At 42.8% G+C, this 21,572-nt stretch overlaps 1 protein-coding gene across 2 annotated transcripts; it reads right to left on the bottom strand.

The window, feature by feature from the left end:
* Positions 1–16,840: 16,840 nt before the first annotated feature.
* LOC133926476 (mechanosensitive ion channel protein 10-like) lies at positions 16,841–21,288 on the bottom strand. 2 transcript variants are annotated; one of them, XM_062372439.1, is made up of 5 exons: positions 19,729–21,285; positions 19,515–19,638; positions 18,778–19,071; positions 18,486–18,688; positions 16,848–17,951 (listed from the first exon to the last, which is right to left on the bottom strand). In XM_062372439.1, exons 1-5 carry the CDS (start codon positions 20,991–20,993, stop codon positions 17,675–17,677), a joined length of 2,163 nt encoding a protein of 720 aa, XP_062228423.1. In that variant the 5' UTR covers positions 20,994–21,285; the 3' UTR covers positions 16,848–17,674. The 2 variants fall into 2 exon arrangements, with proteins under 2 accessions (XP_062228424.1, XP_062228423.1); XM_062372440.1 differs by lacking the exon at positions 18,486–18,688 and having other exon boundaries at positions 16,841–17,951; positions 19,729–21,288.
* Positions 21,289–21,572: the final 284 nt, after the last annotated feature.

The following is a 21,572-nucleotide window of genomic DNA, read 5'->3' as shown; positions in this document are numbered from 1 at the left end:
GTTTTGCCGATCAATGGTGATCAGAGAAGAGAAATAATAGGATTGATGGGATAAATTACATACTATTAAGAGGGGTCTTGATGATTGCTTGAGTTTTACCATGTGTTGATAAGCTCAATCTAGCATGTGCATACTCTCTTTGGTAGGATGCTATAATTTGCAAATAGCTTAAGTTTATGTTCCTACTCCGTATGTCATGCCACTAAGTTTGCAAAGGTGTTTTGCATGTTGTCATAGTGAATGCTTTAACCCTTGGTTGCATAAAACCTTTAGGTTGCAAATTTGTTTTGCAAAAGTTTAAGGTTCATGTAGTTTTTATTGTGATGGATCTTTGGACTATGTTTTAGGTTTCATCCAATATTTTTGAGATCAAGCAACCAGTTGGGATGTGTAGCCCTCTGAATAAGCTTTCCGTTTGTCCAAGATCACCTAAATCGGGCATCGGGTTAGAAAGTTATTGTCGTTTCTCTAGGTGTCGTTGTGTTGGTCAGGGAGTGGCGATCTGACCACCAAGAACTTCGGTCTGACCGCCAAGGTGGTGGTCTAACCGCCAAGATGGCTGGTCTGACCACTGGAACTTGCAGAGATCTTTCATCTGTCTAAAATGAGTGGCAGTCTGACAGCCAAAGTGGCTGGTCTGACCACCAAGTGTTGCTGGTTTGACTGCCAAGGAACAGAGAGTTTTGGACCTCTGTTCGATGCTCGTGGTCTGATCACTAAGAGAGTCGGTCTAACCGCTAGAGGACTGAAAAGGCTATAACGGCTAGTTTTAGAGCCGTTTGAAAGTGATGGTCTGACCACCAAATGAACTGTGGTTTGACCACCAGATGCGCAGAGAAGTTAGACATTCGACAACGGCTACATTTTAGGTTGTGGCCTATAAATACCCCGTGTCCAATAGCTTGGGCAAGAACTCATGTCCCCATTGAGCATACTTGAGCTAAGTGAAGTCCTCCCCTCATATTTGTACATATGTTGCACATAGAGAGGTTTGTAAGGCAAGAATCAAGTGTATTTGCATTAGTGATTGAGCTTTAGACACTTGGTGAGAGTCGAGTTTATCTTGACTTGTTACTCTTGTTGTTTGCCAACACCGAGACGACGCGGTGGCATTATAATCCGGTGATCTTCTCAATGAAGCTTGTGAGAAGGCCTGGTGTGATTGTGAGAGGCTTTGTGCACGCCTTGCCGGAGTGGTGAAGTGCAACTCTAGTAGAATCGAGGTAGTGAGTGGTTCATTGGATTAATCTGGCTCAAGATCAAGTTTCTTATGGTGAACCTCTTCTCATGGTGTGAATTGCATACTTGATAGAAGAGCGGCTAAAGGCTTAAACTGTGAGGAACTATCCAAATAATATTCTAATTAATCATTAAGTCAATTCTTTCCATAATTATTACTATAATGATTAATCAAAATACCGTCACAGTAGTCTTGGCATGTGTTTTATGCTTAAGATCGGAACACATGCCTTTCCAACATATAACATCATAACAAAGCTTAAGAAAGAGTAAGTAATTAACATTATAAGCATTCAACCATTTACAATAATTTACATCAAACCTAATAACAACAAAAAGACTGGTGGAGCCATACGCCCTTAGGGTTCACCCAAAACCTCGTCACACGAGTAGATGGCACTACTCTTGCCCGCCGCCAGCATCAGCGGACATGAAGTAGCTAGAAACTAACCTTTCCTCGCCTGCAACCTGAAAGAGCAGCATGAGTATAAAGGTACTCGCAAGACTTAATACATATATAGTACATATAAAACTCAACTCCAAGACTATGCATTTAGGTATTTAGCAAGAATAGGCCGCAAGATTAAGTAATTTCATATGGGGTAACAACCTTAAGACCTATGTGTGAGCACCTATACTTAACCAAATAACCCCTTTCTTTTTCGGTAAACACCAATTGAAGCATAAATATAACTGGAAACATAATAAACATATATGTATATATATATGAGAACAGAACCATCTCAACCGCAACCCAACATACCAAACCATCACCCCTCATTCATGACTCTACGACCGATGCGGATGGACAAAGCATGCTCATAACCGAGAGCGCAGTAATTTGTATTGATTTTACACCCTACAGGGGAGTACTCCTGGATCCACACAAAATGAGACCACCACCCACACAACCTGTTAGTTGCGAGTGATGATTCACGTATCAACCATTCATATATCCACTTCGAACCTTTGTTCCCATATCAAGTAATGTGGAGGCCATCTAGATCCCATGCGTACCACGACTCACTGACACAATCTTAGACACCCCTAAAAGCATTCCCTCTCACATCTCGACGCATAGGTCAAATGAACGCGGTGACTTACAGTACTCGTCTTACTCGTCCTATATCCGGGTATGTGGTAAGTACGTAAAAGTGCTAAAGCCAATAGCACCGACGAACGGTGCTTAACTGATGCAAGTGATCTACGGCATCCAGGTTTCTCTCCCGAACTACCCCTAGCACCGCCCACATCTCATCTCATCCTCACATCTCATACATCTCAATATTATCATTGTATTTGTGAACAATAAGTAATTTCTAAGCTCACGAACAATGATTGGACTATTGCTCGACTTCTATCGATGACCTATGCATGCCTAAGCATATTGAATGGACTTGTAATTAGACATCCACAATGTTATCAAGGCTATAAGGATATGGATGAACAACAACTCAAGGTAGAGGTAATGCAATCAATATAGGTTCTAACCATATAAGCCTGACATCGACTCACTAAACAAGCAACCATACATAAGCAGTAATTATCATTTAGACTTCATTCGGTTTGAACCAAAGGGTGCAATATGCTTAGATTCTTGTCTTACTACTTTTCTTCAATTCGGGATCAAACATCAAACCCCTTCACAAAAATCTGTTACACTCTGGTTCGACGATCACTAAAGGAAAGAATGCATCGCAATAAGCATATGATGAAATACCATAAAATATGCTTTATAATGCATGAAAATATTTTTCCTAGTTAGAACAAGTCATAACAAGACTAGCAAAGTTGGTTTCACCAATTTTGGACTTGTAGGTGAATTAATAAAGCCTTAACTTAATTAATTTATCTCAGAAAGGTTAATTAATTATTTCATGGCTGGAGATACTTTTAATAGGTATATGAGGTTATTATGAAACCAACAAAATTGATTTTATAATTTTTAGAGGTACAAAGAATTTATTATGAATTTTACAAGTTTTAGCAAAGAAAACAAAAAAAAAAGTAAAACGTCTGATGAACAATACAATCCGGATACTCCGGGTTGAACTTGGACCCTCCGGGTTTTGGAGTCTCTGGGTGAACCTTTGGGTGGGGGTCCTCAGGGTTGTGACTCGGAGTCTCCGGGTTCCTGTATAACGTGAGTTTTTTTATGATTCTTCGACCAATTTGAATTGCATGTTAAAGTCTAAGCCACCTAAACATGTAAAGGTACTAAAGCACTGGTTCTAAACCTATTTTACTCACTCCAAAAGTACAAACACTAGCTATTGCTCATCCAAACTTTTCTTCTAGCTTTCTTACCTCAAGAACGAACATGCATCGCCACTTTCGATTGCAGCCTACAAAACTCGAAATCGACCAATCCAAAACATGTATTTCCACCATGGGAACCCTAGAGACTTACCCAAGGGTCTTTGCCATGATTGGGGACCGTCGGTGAAGGGAGAAAATAGGAAGGAAAAAGCTTGAGAAGATGAAGAAGGCCTGCTGAAATTTCAGAGAAACAAGGTGTGATGAAATTGATTTGCAACTCCCTCAAATCTTCATGCATGTGAGAACGAATTAGATGAAGGGGAAGCTAGAGATCTAGGTATCGCAGCGGTGTGATATGCATACTGCGCTTCGTCTTCTTGAGGGTAGATTTGAGGAAGAGAAGAGAGAGCTTGAGAGGGAGAGAGTGAGCAGAGCAGCAGCACTCTTGCTGCTCGGTTTGGGGAGGAGAAGGAGAGTGAGCACGTGGGTGACAGTGAGAGAGAGGGAGAAGGGCTGCTGCAGCACTTGAGAGAGGGAGGTGAAGGTGGTGGGGCCAGACATAGATTTTGGGGGTTTTATATGTGTTGTAACCGATTATTTTTTAATTCCACATCTTTATCGGTTATATCTTGCTAGAATTTTTAGAATCGTCTATTCACCCCCCTCTAGTCGGCCTCCTTGATCCTACACCCGCATTGATAGTGTTTTTTGCACTACGCAATGGGAGGTTCTCTTCCCATCTTGCTTCCTGTAGCCTTTGTCTTTGCTCATGTCCGACCACTGCCCATTACTCCTTCATGGTGAGATATCCTTGCAACCTTACAAAGGCTTCCGCTTTGAGAATTTCTGGGTCACAATGCCCGACTTCCCGGAGACAGTCACACAAGCATGGAATAGGGGAGTAAAGACACCAAATGCCATCAAGAGCCTGCACATCAAACTTGCTCGCACAGCAAAGGACCTAAAGAATTGGAGAAAGTCAACAATTGGAGATACACACCTGCAACTGCACATTGTTAAAGAGCTAATCCTCAGCCTCGATATGGCATAGGAAACTAGGATTATCACAGCTCCTGAACGACATCTCTTGTAGCCATTGAGAAGACGAGGAAGAATCAACGCTCGAGGCTCACTTGGATTAGGCTTGGTGATGCTAACACAAAGTTTTTCCAACTGAAGGTTGCAACACACAAAAGGAATAATTATATACAGTGTCTGCAAACCGACCATGGTACCGTGTTCTCCAAATAAGATAAAGAACAAGAGCTTCTATCAAAATTTAGTATCCACCTTGGTCGGCCTCCGATTAGAATGTACACGCTGGACTGGGATTATCTTGGATACCAGGCCACTGACCTCAGCCATCTCGAGCTCCCGTTTACTGAAGAAGAGATCAAAGCTACAATATTTTCGATGCCATCAGAAAAAGTGTCAGGTCCTGATGGCTACACAGGCCTCTTCTTCAAAACATGTTGGGAAATCATAAAAAATGACCTTCTACAGGCTTTCCAAGAATTGCATGCTTGCAACGGGACAAGTTTTGGTCTCCTCAACTCGACACACTTGGTGCTGCTTCAAAAAAAAAAAAGATGCTACGAGGGTGGCAGATTTTAGACTGATAAGCCATATGCATAGTATTGCAAAAAATCTTCTCCAAATTACTAGCAAACATATTAGCCCTCAGTCTGGATGACTTGGTCTCTACTTGTCAAAGTGCTTTTAGCAAGAAGCGTTGCATCTAAGATAATTTCATTTATACGCAGAACGTGATCAGAGAAAATTCTAGCAATCTTTCTCAAATTGGACATCGCCAAGGCTTTCAACTCAATTCATTGGGGTTATCTACTAGAGCTACTGCAGAGACTCGATTTTGGGAACAAATGGTGCGAGTGTATCTCCATCCTTTTTGGTACTGCTTCCTCCAAAGTGTTGCTAAATGGGTACTCGGGGCCATCCTTTGACCATGGGCGAGGGGTGCGCCAGGGTGACCCCTTGTCCTCAATGTTGTTCATTCTCACCATCAATCTGCTACAAAAGCTCATTTTAACACCCTAATTTTCAACTTTTTGGAAATAGTAATAAAGTATTCTTTCTTTATATTAGGATGTTAATCTTTCTCTCAAAACTTTAGGAGAAAATTTTATTTTCTAATTAAGAAATTAATATAGGTTATATTAAAGTGTGTTGTATTCATGCTGGAATAGCTGCATTAGTGTATTCATTGTGTGAAAAATAAGATTTTGAAAACTTCGAGCGCGCCGTTTAATTTTTGGAAAAGTTTACAAAATATTTCTAAAAAGAAAAACTCTTTTTCTTTCTTGGGCTCTCTGTTTCTCCTTTTTTTTCTTTTTCTCCCTGGCAGCCCACCCTTTTCCTCTTCCTTCCCGGGCTGAGCCCGCTTCACCCATCCCTTCACCCCGCCTCCCGCCTAGGCCTGCCGAAGGCCAGGCCCAGCCAGCCGTGCTGGCCACTCCTTTGTTGGTGCCCCAGCAAAAAAAAACACCTCCGCCAGTGCTTAGCGCCCGTGTGCCACGTCTCCTTCCTCCTCGCGCCTAAGTCCGAGCTGGCCGAGTCCTAGGTGGATATGCCAGCTGTCGCTGCCTTCCCGAGCCTGTATCCCAACCGAACCCTAGGTTTATCTGGAAGCCTCACGAGTGATCTCCCGCCTATATAAAGGTCCCCCCCTCTTTTCCCATCTATTTTCGCAACCCGAGCTCCCACCGCTCACCAACATTGTTGCTCAGCCGAGCTTGCAGCCAGCCAGAATCCATCATCGTTTGTTGTAGCCGAGCCTCCCACAAGCTTCTTCGTCACCTATCGCTTGCACCAGTGTCGTCGCCTTCGCGTTTCGGTCACCAGAGCGTCTCCTTGTCGCACACCTGAGCCCCGCCGTCATCTACATCACCGCCGACCGTCGTCCGGTGCTCCACCGCCCGAGGTACGCACTCAAACAGGTTCCCTTACTCCCAGCTCTCTCTCTCTCTCCTCCGTCGCTCGCCGTCGCTCCCCGTGCCCGGCAACAAGGTATCTGCTTCTCTCTAGCGAGTCCGCCGCCGCAACTGAGCCCCCGTCACCGCTCATTCCCCTCCCGCCACTGTGCTCCTAGCTAGCCAAACACAAATGCGCTCCAGGCCGTCAAATCCAAGATGGACAACCTAGATTAGAAGCAATAATACCCATTCGCCCAGCCAATCACGTGATGACATGTGTCACTGCATAGATCCAATCAGCCACCCTTGCCATGTCAGTCGGCCACCTCAGCTTTTTCATACGCGTGTCAATGCCACATTAGCCAGCCTTTATCCAATCAGCTTTAGGTTTATTTTAATTCGAGAAAAGTGGCACTTTAGCACTTTAGCCCCTGGACTTTTCTGTAATCACCTAAAAGCCTATGTCTTTTTATAATATAGTCCCTAAACTTTTCTATAATTACAATTAGGTCCCTTTATTTTTGTAAAAAGGCCCTTGTCATTTCTGTTGTATTCAAAACAACTCCAGTTCTTTTTTTATTTAACCTTAACCTTGTTTATCGCATAACTTTCTTGTTTTAGCTCTAATTTAGACGATTTTCGTGCCCATGTGTTCGTAGCGACGTGTACTATCTTTTAGTATCTTTTTTATAGATGTTAGATATTATTTGATGTAATATTCTTAGTTAGTTTTGTTGTGTTCTTTTTCGGTGTGTTTCGAGAGCAGACGAAGTGCAGTTTGAGAATCTTCAGGACCAAGTCTTTAAACAGTCTGAGTAGCAAGTTGGAAGAGGCAAGTGCCCTTGAACATTTTGATCCTAGTTTTTTTAAATGTGTTCTTTATTTCAAACATGCATGCAATTAATACTGAATCCTATTTACTTGTAGTACCATGTTCCATATATTCCTTGTCGCCTAGTTATCAGTAGTTGTTATGAAGGGTAGCTTATGCTTAGCTTTGCACAAGGGTATGGTTGGGTTGTTGGTTAAACATGACTAATGAACTGTGCAACTATAAGTTGAAAATTCTAGTAATAGTATAACAATATGGAACCTTAGGTCTTGAGCAAAGTAGTATTGTTGATGATGATGGTTATGTAGTTGGTTTAGTGTTTGCTCAAGTGACCTAAGTAAGGATCGGTTTATGGAGCGACAACCCAAGAAATATCGTACCAACCACGAGATCTGGTATGGGACAGGTCTGACCTATTAATTAGTGGATTCCAGTTTTTATCTATGCCAAACGAAAGAGTGGATGTGTGGGGACGGCTAAGGTCAGAACTATTTGGTTAGTGGTATGAGATGTGTAGTGGAAGGGAATGATGAAAACTTGTTGGAAACTACAAGGCATAAAAGGGGGCTTCTGGGTGGTATGAATACCACTTTGATGGCGGTGAACCTAGCGGGCGTGCACATACTGGAAAAAACTTTGTAACGGTCTTGTAGTGATATTTCGGGCGACACACCACTGGCGTGTGTTAAATGTTTCGCGGACATGGCAACAAGGAATCCACGACTCGTGGGAAAAGCTAGACAACCTCTACAGAGTATAAAATCTGATATATCAGCTATGCTCATGGTCATGATAGACTTGGATCCTCACATGATTAGATGGATGAGTTTGATTTGGTTGGTTGGTTTGGAAACTTGATGTGGGATTCAGGTAATTGGGAAACACGCGGAGATGTTTCTAGAAGTTGGAAGTCTAGTGATGAATCACATAGTTACATAGGATGCTTTTACAACTCTACGATAGCATAGTTGGTGTTTATGCAAATTTAACATATTACATCATGATCCTTTAATTAAGCTTGTGTGTTATTTATTTCTCGTACTTGCGGAGTACGACATGTACTCACACTTGCTATTTCTATCCAAATGTACATCAAACACTGTTCAGACAATGAAGGAGAACTAGACTACTATATCGAGGAAGATGAAGATTGCTAAGCTGGTGGACCCCCGTTCGATTGTCTGTGGAAGATGGGAGCTTCGCTGTGTTTTGCTAGTGTGCTTTAGTTAAAGACTTTAAGGTCTTTCTATTTTGTATAAGTTAAATGTTGTAATAATAACATTGCGTGTGATGCACTGATGAAGTTGTTGTATGTATGAAATTTGATCCTGGCATACATATGATTTATATTTGGTTTTGTCCCTTTATAAAACCGGATGTTATAGAGGTGGTATCAGAGCCAGGTTATCTCCTAGTTGTCAGTAGGGGTTATGAAGGGTAGATTATGCTTAGCTTTGCACAAGGGTATGGCACAAGGGTATGGTTGGATTGTTGGTTAAATATGATTAATGAATTATGCAACTATGAGTTGAGAATTTTTGTAATGGTATAACAATATGGAACCTTAGGCCTTGAGTAAAGTAGTGTTGTTGATGATATGGTTATGTAGTTGATTTAGTTTGCTAAAGTGACCTAAGTAAGGACCGGTTCGTGGAGCGATAATCTAAGAAATATCGTACTAACCATGAGACCTGGTATGGGACAGACCTGGCTTATTAATTAGTGGATTTCAGTTTTTGTGCGTGCCAAATGGAAGAGTGGATGTGTGGGGACGGCTAAGGCTAGAACCATTTGGTTAGTGGTATCAAAATGTGTAGTGGAAGGGAAGGATGAAAACTTACTGGAAACTACAAGGCGCAAAAGGGGACTTCTGGGTGGCGTGAATACCACTTTGACGGCGGTAAAACCTAGCAAGCGTGCACATACTAGAAGAAACTTTATAACGGTCTTGCAGTGATATTCCGGGCGACACATCACTGGCGTGTGTTAAGTGTTTCGCGGACACGGCAATAAGGAATTCACGACTCATGGGGAAAGCTAGACAACATCTGCAGAGTGTAAAATCTGATATACCAGTCGTGCCCACGGTCATGAGAGACTTGGACCCTCACATGATTAGATGGATGGGTTTGGTTTGGTTGGTTGGTTTGAGAACCTGATGTGCGATTCAGGTGGTTGGGAAACATGCAGAGATTTTTCTAGGATTGAAAGTCTAGTGATGAATCACATAGTTAAATAGGATGCTTTTACAACTCTACAATAGCATAGTTGGCGTTTATGCATTAACCTGTTACAGCTTGTTCCTTTAATTAAGTTTGCATATCATTTATTTTCCACACTTGCGGAGTACGACACATACTCACACTTACTATTTCCATCCAAATGTAAATCAAACTTTACTCAGACAATGAAAAAAAACCAGACTACTACGTCGATGAAAATGAAGATTGCTAGGCTGGTGGACCTCCGGTCGATTGATTGTGGAAGATGGGAGCTTCACTGTGTTTTGCTAGTGTGCTTTAGTTAAAGGCTTTGAGGTCTTCATATTTTGTTTAAGTTAAACATTGTACTAATGACACTATGTGTGATGTACTGATGAAGTCACTGCATGTATAAAACTTGATCCTGGTTTACATATGGTTTTATCCCTTTATAAAACCGGGTGCGACACTCATGGACCGAGCCACATAGGAGAACATCTTCACAATGATTCAGTCCCAGACAGTAAAGATGTGTACCTCCCTTTATGGGGGCGATGCTGACATCTTTGTTAATCCAATCCATGACGAAATCCAACCTGCTCAACACATTCTATCCTTCTTTGGCCAAGAAACGAGGTTGGTTACCAATTTCTCCAAAAATGTGGCATATCCAATCCGATGCAAGGATATTGACCTTCACGCAGTGCTGCAATCCTTTCCTGGCAAGACAAAAAAAATTCGTTGTCGCTATCTTGGGCTTACACTACACACCAGGAAATTGAGAAGGGTGCACATGCAACCGCTAGTTGAGAAAATGGGGGCCTGACTGCCAGGTTGGAAAGTGAAGCTCTTAACAAAAGCCAGAAGAACAACTCTAATCAATTTGGTCCTCTCTTCCATTCCAACATACCACCTAACAATCTTCCCGATTGCGAAATGGGCAAAGAAAAAGATGGACAAGATCTATCGCTCCTTCCTTTGGAAAGGAGATGACACAGCGCACTGTGGACATAGCCTAGTCAATTGGCCCACTGTGAGTAAACCAAAGAGCCTAGGGGGCCTTCGGGTCCTAGATTTACAGAGATTTGGTAGGGCTTTAAGACTTAGATGGTTGTGGTATGAATGGACCCCCCCCCCCCCCACAGAGCATGGACCGGCACAGAATTATCATGCAACAACATGGATAGACTACTATTCAACATGTGCACCACTGTGGATTTAGGAAACGGGGAAAAGGCAAGCTTTTGGCATAGTAGATGGCTAGAGAGGGAAGCGCCAAAATCCCTAACGCCAAGCTTGTATGCAATAATTAGGAGGAAAAACAGGATCGTGTGTAAAGACCTCACAAATAATAACTAGATCAAAGCCATTCAAGGGAGAATCACTACCTCAACACAACTACTAGAATTTGTGACCCTCTGGGCAAGGTTACAAGACGTCCAACTTATACCGGATACTGCAGACTCCATCTTTTGGCGCTGGACAGGAGATGGTCAATACACTACCAAGTCAGCCTACCAGGCCCAATTTCGAGGATTCTACTCCCCATAGAGCATGAAACTCATTTGGAGAGCAAGAACGGAGAACAAATGTAAATTTTTTGCTTGGACTCTGATCCATGACAAACTTCCCACGACGAACAACTTTGCCAAACGTGGATGGCCACACCAACAAAGTTGCGTCTTGTGTAAACATACAAGAAATGAGCATGCATATGTGCCTTAATTGCCCATTCATGTCTGGGGTTTGGGGCCTCATCCTTTCTTGGCACAACCTCGGCATGATACTAAACACCATCATGGCTTCCCATGAGAGCATATACAAATGGTGGTCCAATGCATCAAATTTGTTCCACAACGAAGAAAAGAGAATGCTCAATGGAATCATCATATACACAATGTGGAATATTTGGAAGGAGCAAAATCGCCGGATCTTCCCAACAGTTTCAATGATAGCAGATGAGGTGGTCATTCTAGCAAAATAAGAGATAGATCAGTGAAAGAGAGCCCATCAAAATATAACCACTCAGTAACTACTTTGTTTTGGATAATCTTTTTTGGGTTGTGTGTTTTCTTCCTGCTCGTTGCCTGTGGGTTTATTTTGGGTGTGGCTGGATAGCCCCTGCTCCATGTATTTATCTTTCATCTAATTTAATCTAAGCGACAGAGCTCCTGCCTTATTTTCCAAAAAAAAAAAAATAGGTATGAAAAAGGAAGAGTAAGAGAAGAAAAGAAAAATGAAGAATAAGAGGAAAAGATGAGAGGAGGAAAAAAAAAAGAGAGCATCTATTTTATAGCTCTGATGAATTCGATCCTAATAATCAGGTTATCCGTACGCCTACTGATTAACCACGTGACTCTCTAACACGGTAGTACCACTTTGAACAAGCAAGCGGCATTAGCACGTGAGAAAAAAAAATGTTGCATCAAAAATCCAAATGACATCTATGTTCAAACTAAAAACAACTTCCTAAAACCAGGGCATACCCTTGAAGATGCACTTGAATCAAATTTTCTTTGAAGCAAGTGAGCAAGATGCATGTGAAATTCATTGAACAGTGAATGTCGGTTCCAATATTAGTTGCTTACAGGTGTTATATATTTTATTTTAATTAATCCACTGCAACGTCGTATGATTTATACTGCTTTTTTGTCGAAATGTTGCACTGATTCATTTAAAAATTTATGCCAAAAATCTGCTTCACGACAATATGAGACATTCCAACCTCCAATAGATCAAATTGAATGTTGCAATAATAGTAGAAAATATTGTGATACAAGATAGTCACATCATACTGCTATATCCCGATAAGTCTTGGCAAAATCAGTCCCGAGTGAACTATCACAAAAGAAAACCTAGATTTTTCCAAAGAAAATTTAAAGACCCAGATTTTGGCAATTCCTTTTTTTAGTTGTGGATGGAAGGTTAAAGGAAGTTACAACCCACGCTCAAGGTTAGGTGGGAAGCAGAGGTGGAACCAAGACTATAAGGTCATGTCCAATAGCTTTCTTTCGCGGGTGAGATTCTCGTCGTGAAGTGATTCTTGTTCCCTTCAACGCTCTAATGGTTTCTCTTCACGGTTTCTTTCACGACGGGATTCTCAGGGTCATTCCCTTCAGGACGGGATTCTCTCTCATTTCTCTTCACGATTTCCCTCGAAGGGAAGCTGTTGGAGATGAAAGAAAATAAAGGGAATAGGAACGAGAAAGAAAATCGGGAAGGGAACGAAATGAAGGGAATATGGTTAGGGTTGGTCTAACAAGGTGAGCTTTAGTCTGAGACGTTAGAATTTTGTCAAGATATAACTCATATAGTAAAAGTATAATTCGAACGATATTTTAATATTAGTTTTAGATATTAAAGTTTAGTCTAGGATGTAACTAAATTCTGATTCCACTACTATATCGAGGTATACTCGCCGACCCAATTTCTACCCCTCTATTTTCAAGTAGATCCCACGTCAAACCAGAACCAGCTTTTTTGTCGAAATGTTGCACTGATTCATTTAAAAATTTATGCCAAAAATCTGCTTCACGACAATATGAGACATTCCAACCTCCAATAGATCAAATTGAATGTTGCAATAGTAGTAGAAAATATTGTGATACAAGACAGTCACATCATACTGCTATATCCCGATAAGTCTTTGCAAAATCAGTCCCGAGTGAACTATCACAAAAGAAAACCTAGATTTTTCCAAAGAAAATTCAAGGACCCAAATTTTGGCAATTCCTTTTTTTAGTTGTGGATGGAAGGATGAAGTTACCACCAACGCTCAAGGTTAGGTGGGAAGCAGAGGTGGAACCAAGGCTATAACAAGGTGAGCTTTAGTCTGAGACGTTAGAATTTTGTCAAGATATAACTCATATAGTAAAAGTATAATTCGAACGATATTTTAATATTAGTTTTAGATATTAAAGTTTAGTCTAGGATGTAACTAAACTCTGATTCCACTACTATATCGAGTATACCCGCCGACCCGATTTCTACCCTTCTATTTTTAAGTAGATCCCACGTCAAGCTAGAATCAGCCGATACGACTCTTTCCACCAAAAGACACAACGAGAAGTACAGATCAAATACAAATGGACGAAACTGATGCAGCCCTTTATGTCCACTAGATGCGTTGTGATGAGAAGTTGAAGCATTGGCTTTGCTGGCTTGTGCGCCCATCTATGAGGTGCTGAGCAAATATTGTGCAAATTCAAGGAGCTATCACACAATTTGCTCGAAAGAATGGTGAAAAGGAAACAAAATGGCTGCCCCTATTAGCATGTGATCAATGCATCAGCCTATGGAAACAGTGAGATTCCACCTGAAAACAACAGCCATCGCCACCGGTTCCACCTTCGGATCTACCCTTTATTTGAAGACTGTCGCATAGCCTTGCCTTGGTAACTCCCATTGCCATTGCCCATTGGACACTTAGTCAGTTGCAGGTTCAGCTTTCTGTTGCAGGAATACTGCCCGAAAGCTGCAGAGCAATGTGCACGCTCCACAGCATCAAACGTGGCGGCTCTGTTCAGTTTGTGCTACAAAATTTGATCCTGGCTTGTTAACTATTAGCGTGGATTTTTTTTTTTTTTGCAAAAAAGATGCATGAAAATGAGCTGAGAAACCAATATGAACGAGAGAGGTCTCTGCATAACGGGGCTAGCACATCATACGGAAAAAATTCAAACACGGCCACCGGTTGTCTTTTAAAAAAGAGTAAAATACATTGGCTGTCTTTAAACTTGTCATGCTATGTTATTTAGATTTATAAGCTCTGAAAATATATTTTTAGACTATTAATATTATCAAATTATGCCAATCATATCTATAGCAGTTAGAGGAGTCTTAACGCTGATATGGCATACCATGTTATTCCTGCAAACTAGTTTTACACCCAGATCTATATAGCCTCTCTGGATCTATTGGGACAGGATCCACTAGACCGATTCAACATTTTGACTCCGGTCAAAATCGAAACAGGAGAGAGAGGGGTGGCGTTGATTGGCAGTTGACCAGCTCGCCGATGGTGATTGGCGGCAGAGCTCGGCAAGGGAAGGATACTAGAAGCACCATCACACAATGGGGAACCGATTTGGGGTCTCGATAGCGACATGCAAAGAGGGGAGCATGACCAGTGACAAGGGAAACTATAGCGATCATGTTTCTCTTAGAGCATGTATGTGATTTTCGTGATTAATGATAACATTATTAACGAGACTAATACGTTTGTCAAATATATATTTTGGTAGGTCTCACAGATGCAACAAAAAACAAGTCACCGAAGCCGGGACAATGAGAGAAATGAATTGAACTTATCCCATAAATTTTTATATGATCAAATAAGATAGATTTCTATACAATCTTGTAGAGTTCTTCACAAGCTTTCCACATAGTTCTAAGTTCATCAAAATTAGAGTTCGGAGCAAAAAGATATGCCTAAAATACATATTATTATGTCTACTAAAATTGTACACGTCGGATATTCCGGCGCTCACAAAGAAAAAGCTATGACGTTCAAAATTACTCCAACATTCACAAAAAAGATAGTCTGGTATTCATAAAAAGTCTGCAGCAAAGTCTAATACACACCAAATATTCCGGCGTTTACAAAATGAACATGTCGGACCATTTTTTACAGAGAGATTGCAAATGACTCGGTTGGCATCGTGTGCATGTTGAATGTTCTGGTGTTCAAAGTGGAAATTACGCCGAAACTTCTGGTGTTCACAAGAAAGAAAATGGAGCTTCAACAGCTAGTTCATAGAGAGTACACGCCGAATATTTTGGCGCTTGTAATATTGCACACGCCGGACCATCCGTTGAGTACAACAAAATGCGACCGTTTGGGCACGGTGAGTCCGCGGGGTTGAAACTATAAATACCCCTTCACTCGGTCATTTGAATGTACTAGAGTCTAAAGAAGCTCACATACACTTAAGAAGACATCCAAACCACCAAAATGCTTAAAGTGATCATTCAATGCAATTAAGTACATAATTAGAGAGTGATTAGTGCTAATAGACCTATAGAGGGTTGTGCCTAGGTGTTACTGCCTAGAGAGGGGATCAAGGAGTAATTCTAGCTTGTACCAAGTGACTCGCTGGCACCTTAGACCTTGGTGGTTCAATTTTGTTGGTCCTCCGACTTGGTGTGGAGTGGCAGCAAAACTCTTGTATGAGGACGCGGAGACTCTTGCCTTGTTAGCTCAAGCTCCAAAGTGAAGACAGCGATAAATGACCAGAAGAGAGGCTTGTAATGAGGTCTTGCTTTGGTGGCTTAGTGACTCAACCTACTTGAGACCTATGTAGCTCCAGGGTAATGATCGGGTGTCATCCGAGAGCTATAGGCATGGTTGCTCCAACATGGACTAGAGGTGACGTTTATGCCATTGATACTACAAGATAAAAATCTCTTATACCGAGTTTCCTCTCTCTACCATATTTATATTTTCGCATTTACTTCTTGCAATCTATCATTGCATATTTTCCTTCATAGAATAATTTTCTAGGTTTGGCTATAGGTTACAAACCTTTGAGCGGTAGAGTAGACATACTATATGAATATAGAGTATATTTAGATAGAAGTTAATATAGGTTTATTTTGTAAAGTTTTTAAGGCCGATTAGTTTTTAGTGTCCTAATTCCCCTCCTCCTCTCTTAGGACGTCACCGATCCCTTCTGAAACCATTGGCGACCATTGACGACTCAGGGGAGCTTCGCTGGCAGCAACACGGTGAAGGCCGGGTCAGCGATGGGCTCGAGCTGAAGGGGGACACACAAGAGGATCCTTAGGCAGAGGGAAAGCTCGCTGTGGGGCTCTTCGGCTTGGAGGAGGGCTAGAGCGACGGTGAGGCATGAAGGATAGCGGTCCGAGGTGGGGATGACGGTCACCGAGCTCGATTCCATCAGGGAGCAAGTGAATCCAGTCGGAAACTCAAGGGAGGGGACGAAGAGGGAGCTCCTCCAAGCTTCCCTTAGTGCGGCTACGACGAAGGAGGGAGCACGATGGCGGGATTGCGACGGCAACAATGGAGCTCGTAATGGGGAATAACGGTCGGGAGGAGAAGAAGATAGGGTTCCGACTGCGAGTGTCTTATGGAATGACAAACAATAGGAGGACAAGGGCATCCTCAACTTTTCGAGCGAGGGAGCTTTGGTAGGAAGATCATTAGCATCCATGCAGCATCCAAGCTCTACACGCGGTGAAGGAAAAGGGAGAGAGAGGGAGAAAGCTGACAGATGGGCTAATAGATGAGAGAGAGGGAGGAAAAAGGCCACATCTGTACCGTCTTTGCCACATCTGTACCGCATTTACCACGTAGGCATCACATAGCATACCATGTCAACGTCAAGACCCATTTTAAGCCGGTATGGATCTGATTAATATGGTTTGACAACATTAATAATCTAGAAATGTATTTTTAAAGTTCTAGACCTAAATGACACAATAGAACAAGTTTAAAAACCACCAGTACATTTTACTATTTAAAAAGTTTAGCCAGCAGCAACGCAAGTCAATTTTCCTCCACCCAGACGAAGCAATAAGGCGACAAGCCAATTTTCCTCCACCCAGACGAAGCAATAAGGCGACAAGCCAATTTTCCTCCACCCAACCGTGGAGCAATAGGCAGGAATCCAAGATATCCATGGCACTATCCGATACAAGTATGCAGCTACACAGGAAGGCACTTGCACTGCCTACTGTGGCCCTGGGGGGGAGCATTCTCTGCACTGTCATCCAGAAAACTGATTGCCGAATTGACAGAATTTCTTCAGTGAATAGCTGCAGATCAGTACACATTTCCTTCAGCAACCCATTTTGTAAGGTCAGCTTCAATCTCACAGCTTAGGAGAATTTTGTAGTTGATCAATATTTCCTAACAATTTCACTCTTGTACCTCACCAAATGGTCTAGAAAAATCCTAAGAGCCAAAGCCAATACAAAGCTTGTAAAGAAGCTCAATACGAAACTTTCAAACTTACTATTCATGATGTCCAACAATGTGGAAACCTGAAAAGATAACAAAATTTTAGCAGAAACAAGCTCTGTTCGTAGGATGCTATAAAATCCACTGTCTGGCACAAATGGAACCACGAGCTATCTAGCATGCCCAGAGATTTTAGAAACTTCAGTACAGACTACAAATTAGTTATCAGTAGTCAGGCTCTTTGACCTCCACGGTATTGAACATCAGTGTTAGTACAATAGTTCCCCATCTTCTATCTGGTTTGAGTAACAGAGATGGGCAACGGATGTGAGCCAACATAGCTGAGTTCAACCTTTTGGGGCAGAAGGTGGTATCGGATAGACATCTCCTCAAATATTTTCTTTAACTCCATGACGAGCTCAGATCTCCTGATGTTCTTCTCCCGGATGTTTTGAAAGTTCATTGTGTGCTGGACACAGAGAGACATGTTGATCTTGTTCACATTCAAGATGTCCTTTAGGTTTACCGTGTGAACAGGATTCCAATGTGTTGGTTTGCTCTCTAAGTACCTGAAAGCAAAAGGAACCAGTGGCAATTGATAATATGGAATCTATTCAAACGAACATGTAATTAGATTCAGAAAAATTATTCTTTGTTCACATCAAACGCAGATTTCGATATCCATTAATGAACATCGATATAAAACTCTTATTTTGAAGTTATTCGAATCTCGTACACATAAAAATTTGCAATTATTCATCTACTGCTGGAATCTGGAATTTGGATTTATTTTATCGATGCAAATTGGATTTGGATAGAAGGGTACATTCTTTTATTTTAGATAGAAGAAACATTTCTTCTATCTAAAATAAAAGAATTTTGCTGATTTATTTATTGCTATATCCAATTTATAGAATTGATACACCATTTAATTGATATCATTTAGCAAAATGAAACACAGCATATGCATCCATCTTTCGGCTCGAGAATTTCACGGGATAGAGATATAGTATAAGAAATAGGCTAAGTTAAAATATATATATAGCATTGGCAGTCGATTCACTTGATAAGTATTTATATTAAGACGAACTATGAGAATTTACCCTTTAATTTTGGACCTCAAAGCTCCAATGCTCTCAACTGAAGTTGAAACATCAATAGCAAAATCGATCGTGTCATACATATTTGGACTTCGGTAAAAGTTGCTGATTGCCTTTGTGGACAATACAGAGTTTGGATAATATATCTTCTCATTGTCATTCTTCAAGAAAACTGTAGTTAATATATTCATTTCTTCGACAACCATCTATCATCAGAATAGGGTCATCTCAGCAACATAATTTAACATGAAAAATCAATGGAAACAAGTACCAAAAAGGGTGGTCTAGAAGTCACCTGTATTCCATCGACAACGCAGCGGTCACCAACATCATACGGATGCATGATGAATACAAATATAAGGGCCTCAAATACAGTCTTGCAGGCATTCCCAAATATGAATACCACAACTAGAAGCTGAGATGAGATGACAACAAGGATCCTGGTTGTCGCAATGCCCATCAACACTAGTGTGACGATGATGATTACAATGACAACTATAACACTGATGAGGTTGTGAAGTTGCATAACAGCGGTTTTTGTGTCATTCAGAGAATGAGCTAGGGCTTTACGGTCGATGTATGCTTTTACCTGGTAGTACAACAACAATAATCAGGCAACCAAACTGATAATCTTCATATACAAATCAAGTTTATCCATGTCAGAGCATCAAAATTTACAAGACACAACATATTTTGCTATTTCTGATCAGCATGCATTGTTTTCCTTTTAAAGGAATTAAATAATTTGCAAGGGAGTACAAAATGAAATATGACTTTTTAGATGCCAAAAAACCCATGCAAAATGATCATAAAGCAACAATGGTAATGCTCAAGCTGCATCTTTAGTTATGTTTGCATGAACATTTTGCTATTAAACAGGACGCAGTACCTACAATTATGGCTGCATTGACACACAAACCTCAAGCAAGACAAGAGACATTTAAACCAACCTATGTCATTAGATAAATGGCCCCATAGATTCTGAAATGGAAGAAATATGAAAATGAAAAATCAAGTCAAGTTTTCCATTACCACCCAATTCTTCAGAGCAGACTTTTTTATCTTTCCCGTTTCTGATGCTCCCTCAAACATCGGAATCACCAAGTCCACCTCCTCCTTGGTGAAAAATCTCAGCAGATCCACCTCCTCAATGTTCCTATGTAAACAATTGAAACAAATTACACATGTTGAGGCATGCCTGCAGATAAGAAATGGCTACTGAACAATTAATCAGAGTCGTCCTCACTTATAGCCAGGCCTTGCTACATTCTTGAATATGACATTTGCCGCTGCCTTCGCCTCCCACTCGCTATTGATCTCTTTATCCTTCTGTTCCATGCCATCAACGTCATCGAAGCTCTCGATAGTTTGAGATATGGTTGACAGCCTAGAGCTTCGTATTGCTGTGATCAACCCTTTCATCGTCCATGCTGACACCTTCTCCTGGCTCATCCTCCTGAGCTTGGCGACATCGATCACCTCTGGCGCACCTTTCTCCTCCTTTGCTCTGCTGAAGCTCACCCGCCCAAGCCCACTACCCTCCCTCCCCACATTCTCCGCCAGCTCCATCACCGGCGGGCCTGACAGCGTCTGAAGCACGTACTGGTGGAACAAGCTCTCCTGGATCCGATCAAAGAAGGTCTTCCGGTGGAACGTGGACGCGATCACCTTCATGAGGAATGTCTTGACCAGCCAGATGACCGAGCCGATGAGCATGGAGGCGAGGAACCTGGAGACGTAGTTGAGGATCCTGGCGGTCTTGGGCGGGCGACCGACCTCGCGATCGAAGAGCTGCGACCACGCGATGAGCACGAGCGCGAGCCAGAGGCAGACCTGGAAGCTCTTCTTGAGCCCGAAGACGAAGTAGAGCACCTTGGTGCGGAGCAGGAAGTTGCGCTCGACGACGAAGACGAGGAGCGTGACGAGCCACCGGCTGACGAGGTGGCCGGAGAAGACGGCGATGACCATGACGCACCACATCCAGATCTCCAGCCCCCACACGACGCGCCTCTGCAGCGGGCGCACGACGAGGCTGACGACAAGGAGCGCGAGGAAGAGGACTAGCACAGCTAGCTCGAGCCCAAGGAGGGCCCTGCGGCGGCACCGCGCCTCGGAGGCGGAGAGGGGCGCGCCTTCCTTGCGGAAGATGTCCTCGTCGTCCTCGGCGTCGGCGGGCGGGCGAGGGGTCTGGGTCTGCGAAGCGGCGGGATGGCCCGGGGAGGAGGCGGCGGAGGGGTAAGACGGGGTGGGCGGCTCGACGAAGCGGGACTTGGGCTTGGTGATGGAGGAGCGGCGGCGGAGGAGGGCGGGAGGCAGCGGCGGGCGAGAGGGGCTCGAGGCCGGCGGCTTCTCGGGGTTTTGGGAGGGTTTGGGGGGCTCCGCCGCGGGGTTCGGCTGCTGCTGGTGATGGTGGTTGCTTGGGTGGGGCGCCGGCGGGGGATGGTCGGGCGGGATGAGGAGGACTAGGTCGGCATTGGAGGGGGCGGCCGCCTTGGCGGTGGATGGGTCCATGGCGCGCCCGCCGCGCGGCGGCGGACGTACGCAGCGGTGTTTGGGCTTTCGGCGGAGGCGGAACCGGGGAGGCCAGGCGCCCAGGCGGTGGCGGCGGGAGTGAATGGATGAGTGAGTCGATGGGGTGGTGCAGAGTGCAGGCGCCGCGTACGTGGTGGGAAACGGGGAGATGGGCGGGCGGAGGGCGGAGGGCGGAGGCAGTTTTTCGAAGCTCGAGCGTGAGGAGTCCAAAAGTGAAGCTGGCACGCACCCCACGCTCGGGCCCGGTTTCGCGCGGCTGGGTCGTGCTTTCTGCCGTGGGTCTGATCTGGTTCGCTCGGTTTGCCGTGCAGTGCCGTGACTAGGGTTAGAAATGAATGATAGAAATCTGAATTATTTAATTTTGTATTTGTTAAAATATAAATATAGATATTCGTATTTGTATTTGTTTTTAAAATAGGTACTAAAATGGATATATCCGAATTCGTTTTCGAGATTCGGATTCAAATGTGGATATTCGAATTTGAGATATATCCAATTCGTATCCGTATCCGTCAACTAGGGAACCAAATTTTGCTAACGTTTTAAAATTTTCAGATA

This window comes from Phragmites australis, chromosome 8 (genome assembly GCF_958298935.1).
Source record: "Phragmites australis chromosome 8, lpPhrAust1.1, whole genome shotgun sequence".
Classification (NCBI taxonomy): domain Eukaryota; kingdom Viridiplantae; phylum Streptophyta; class Magnoliopsida; order Poales; family Poaceae; genus Phragmites; species Phragmites australis.
This window is presented reverse-complemented; position numbering and strand designations above follow the sequence as displayed.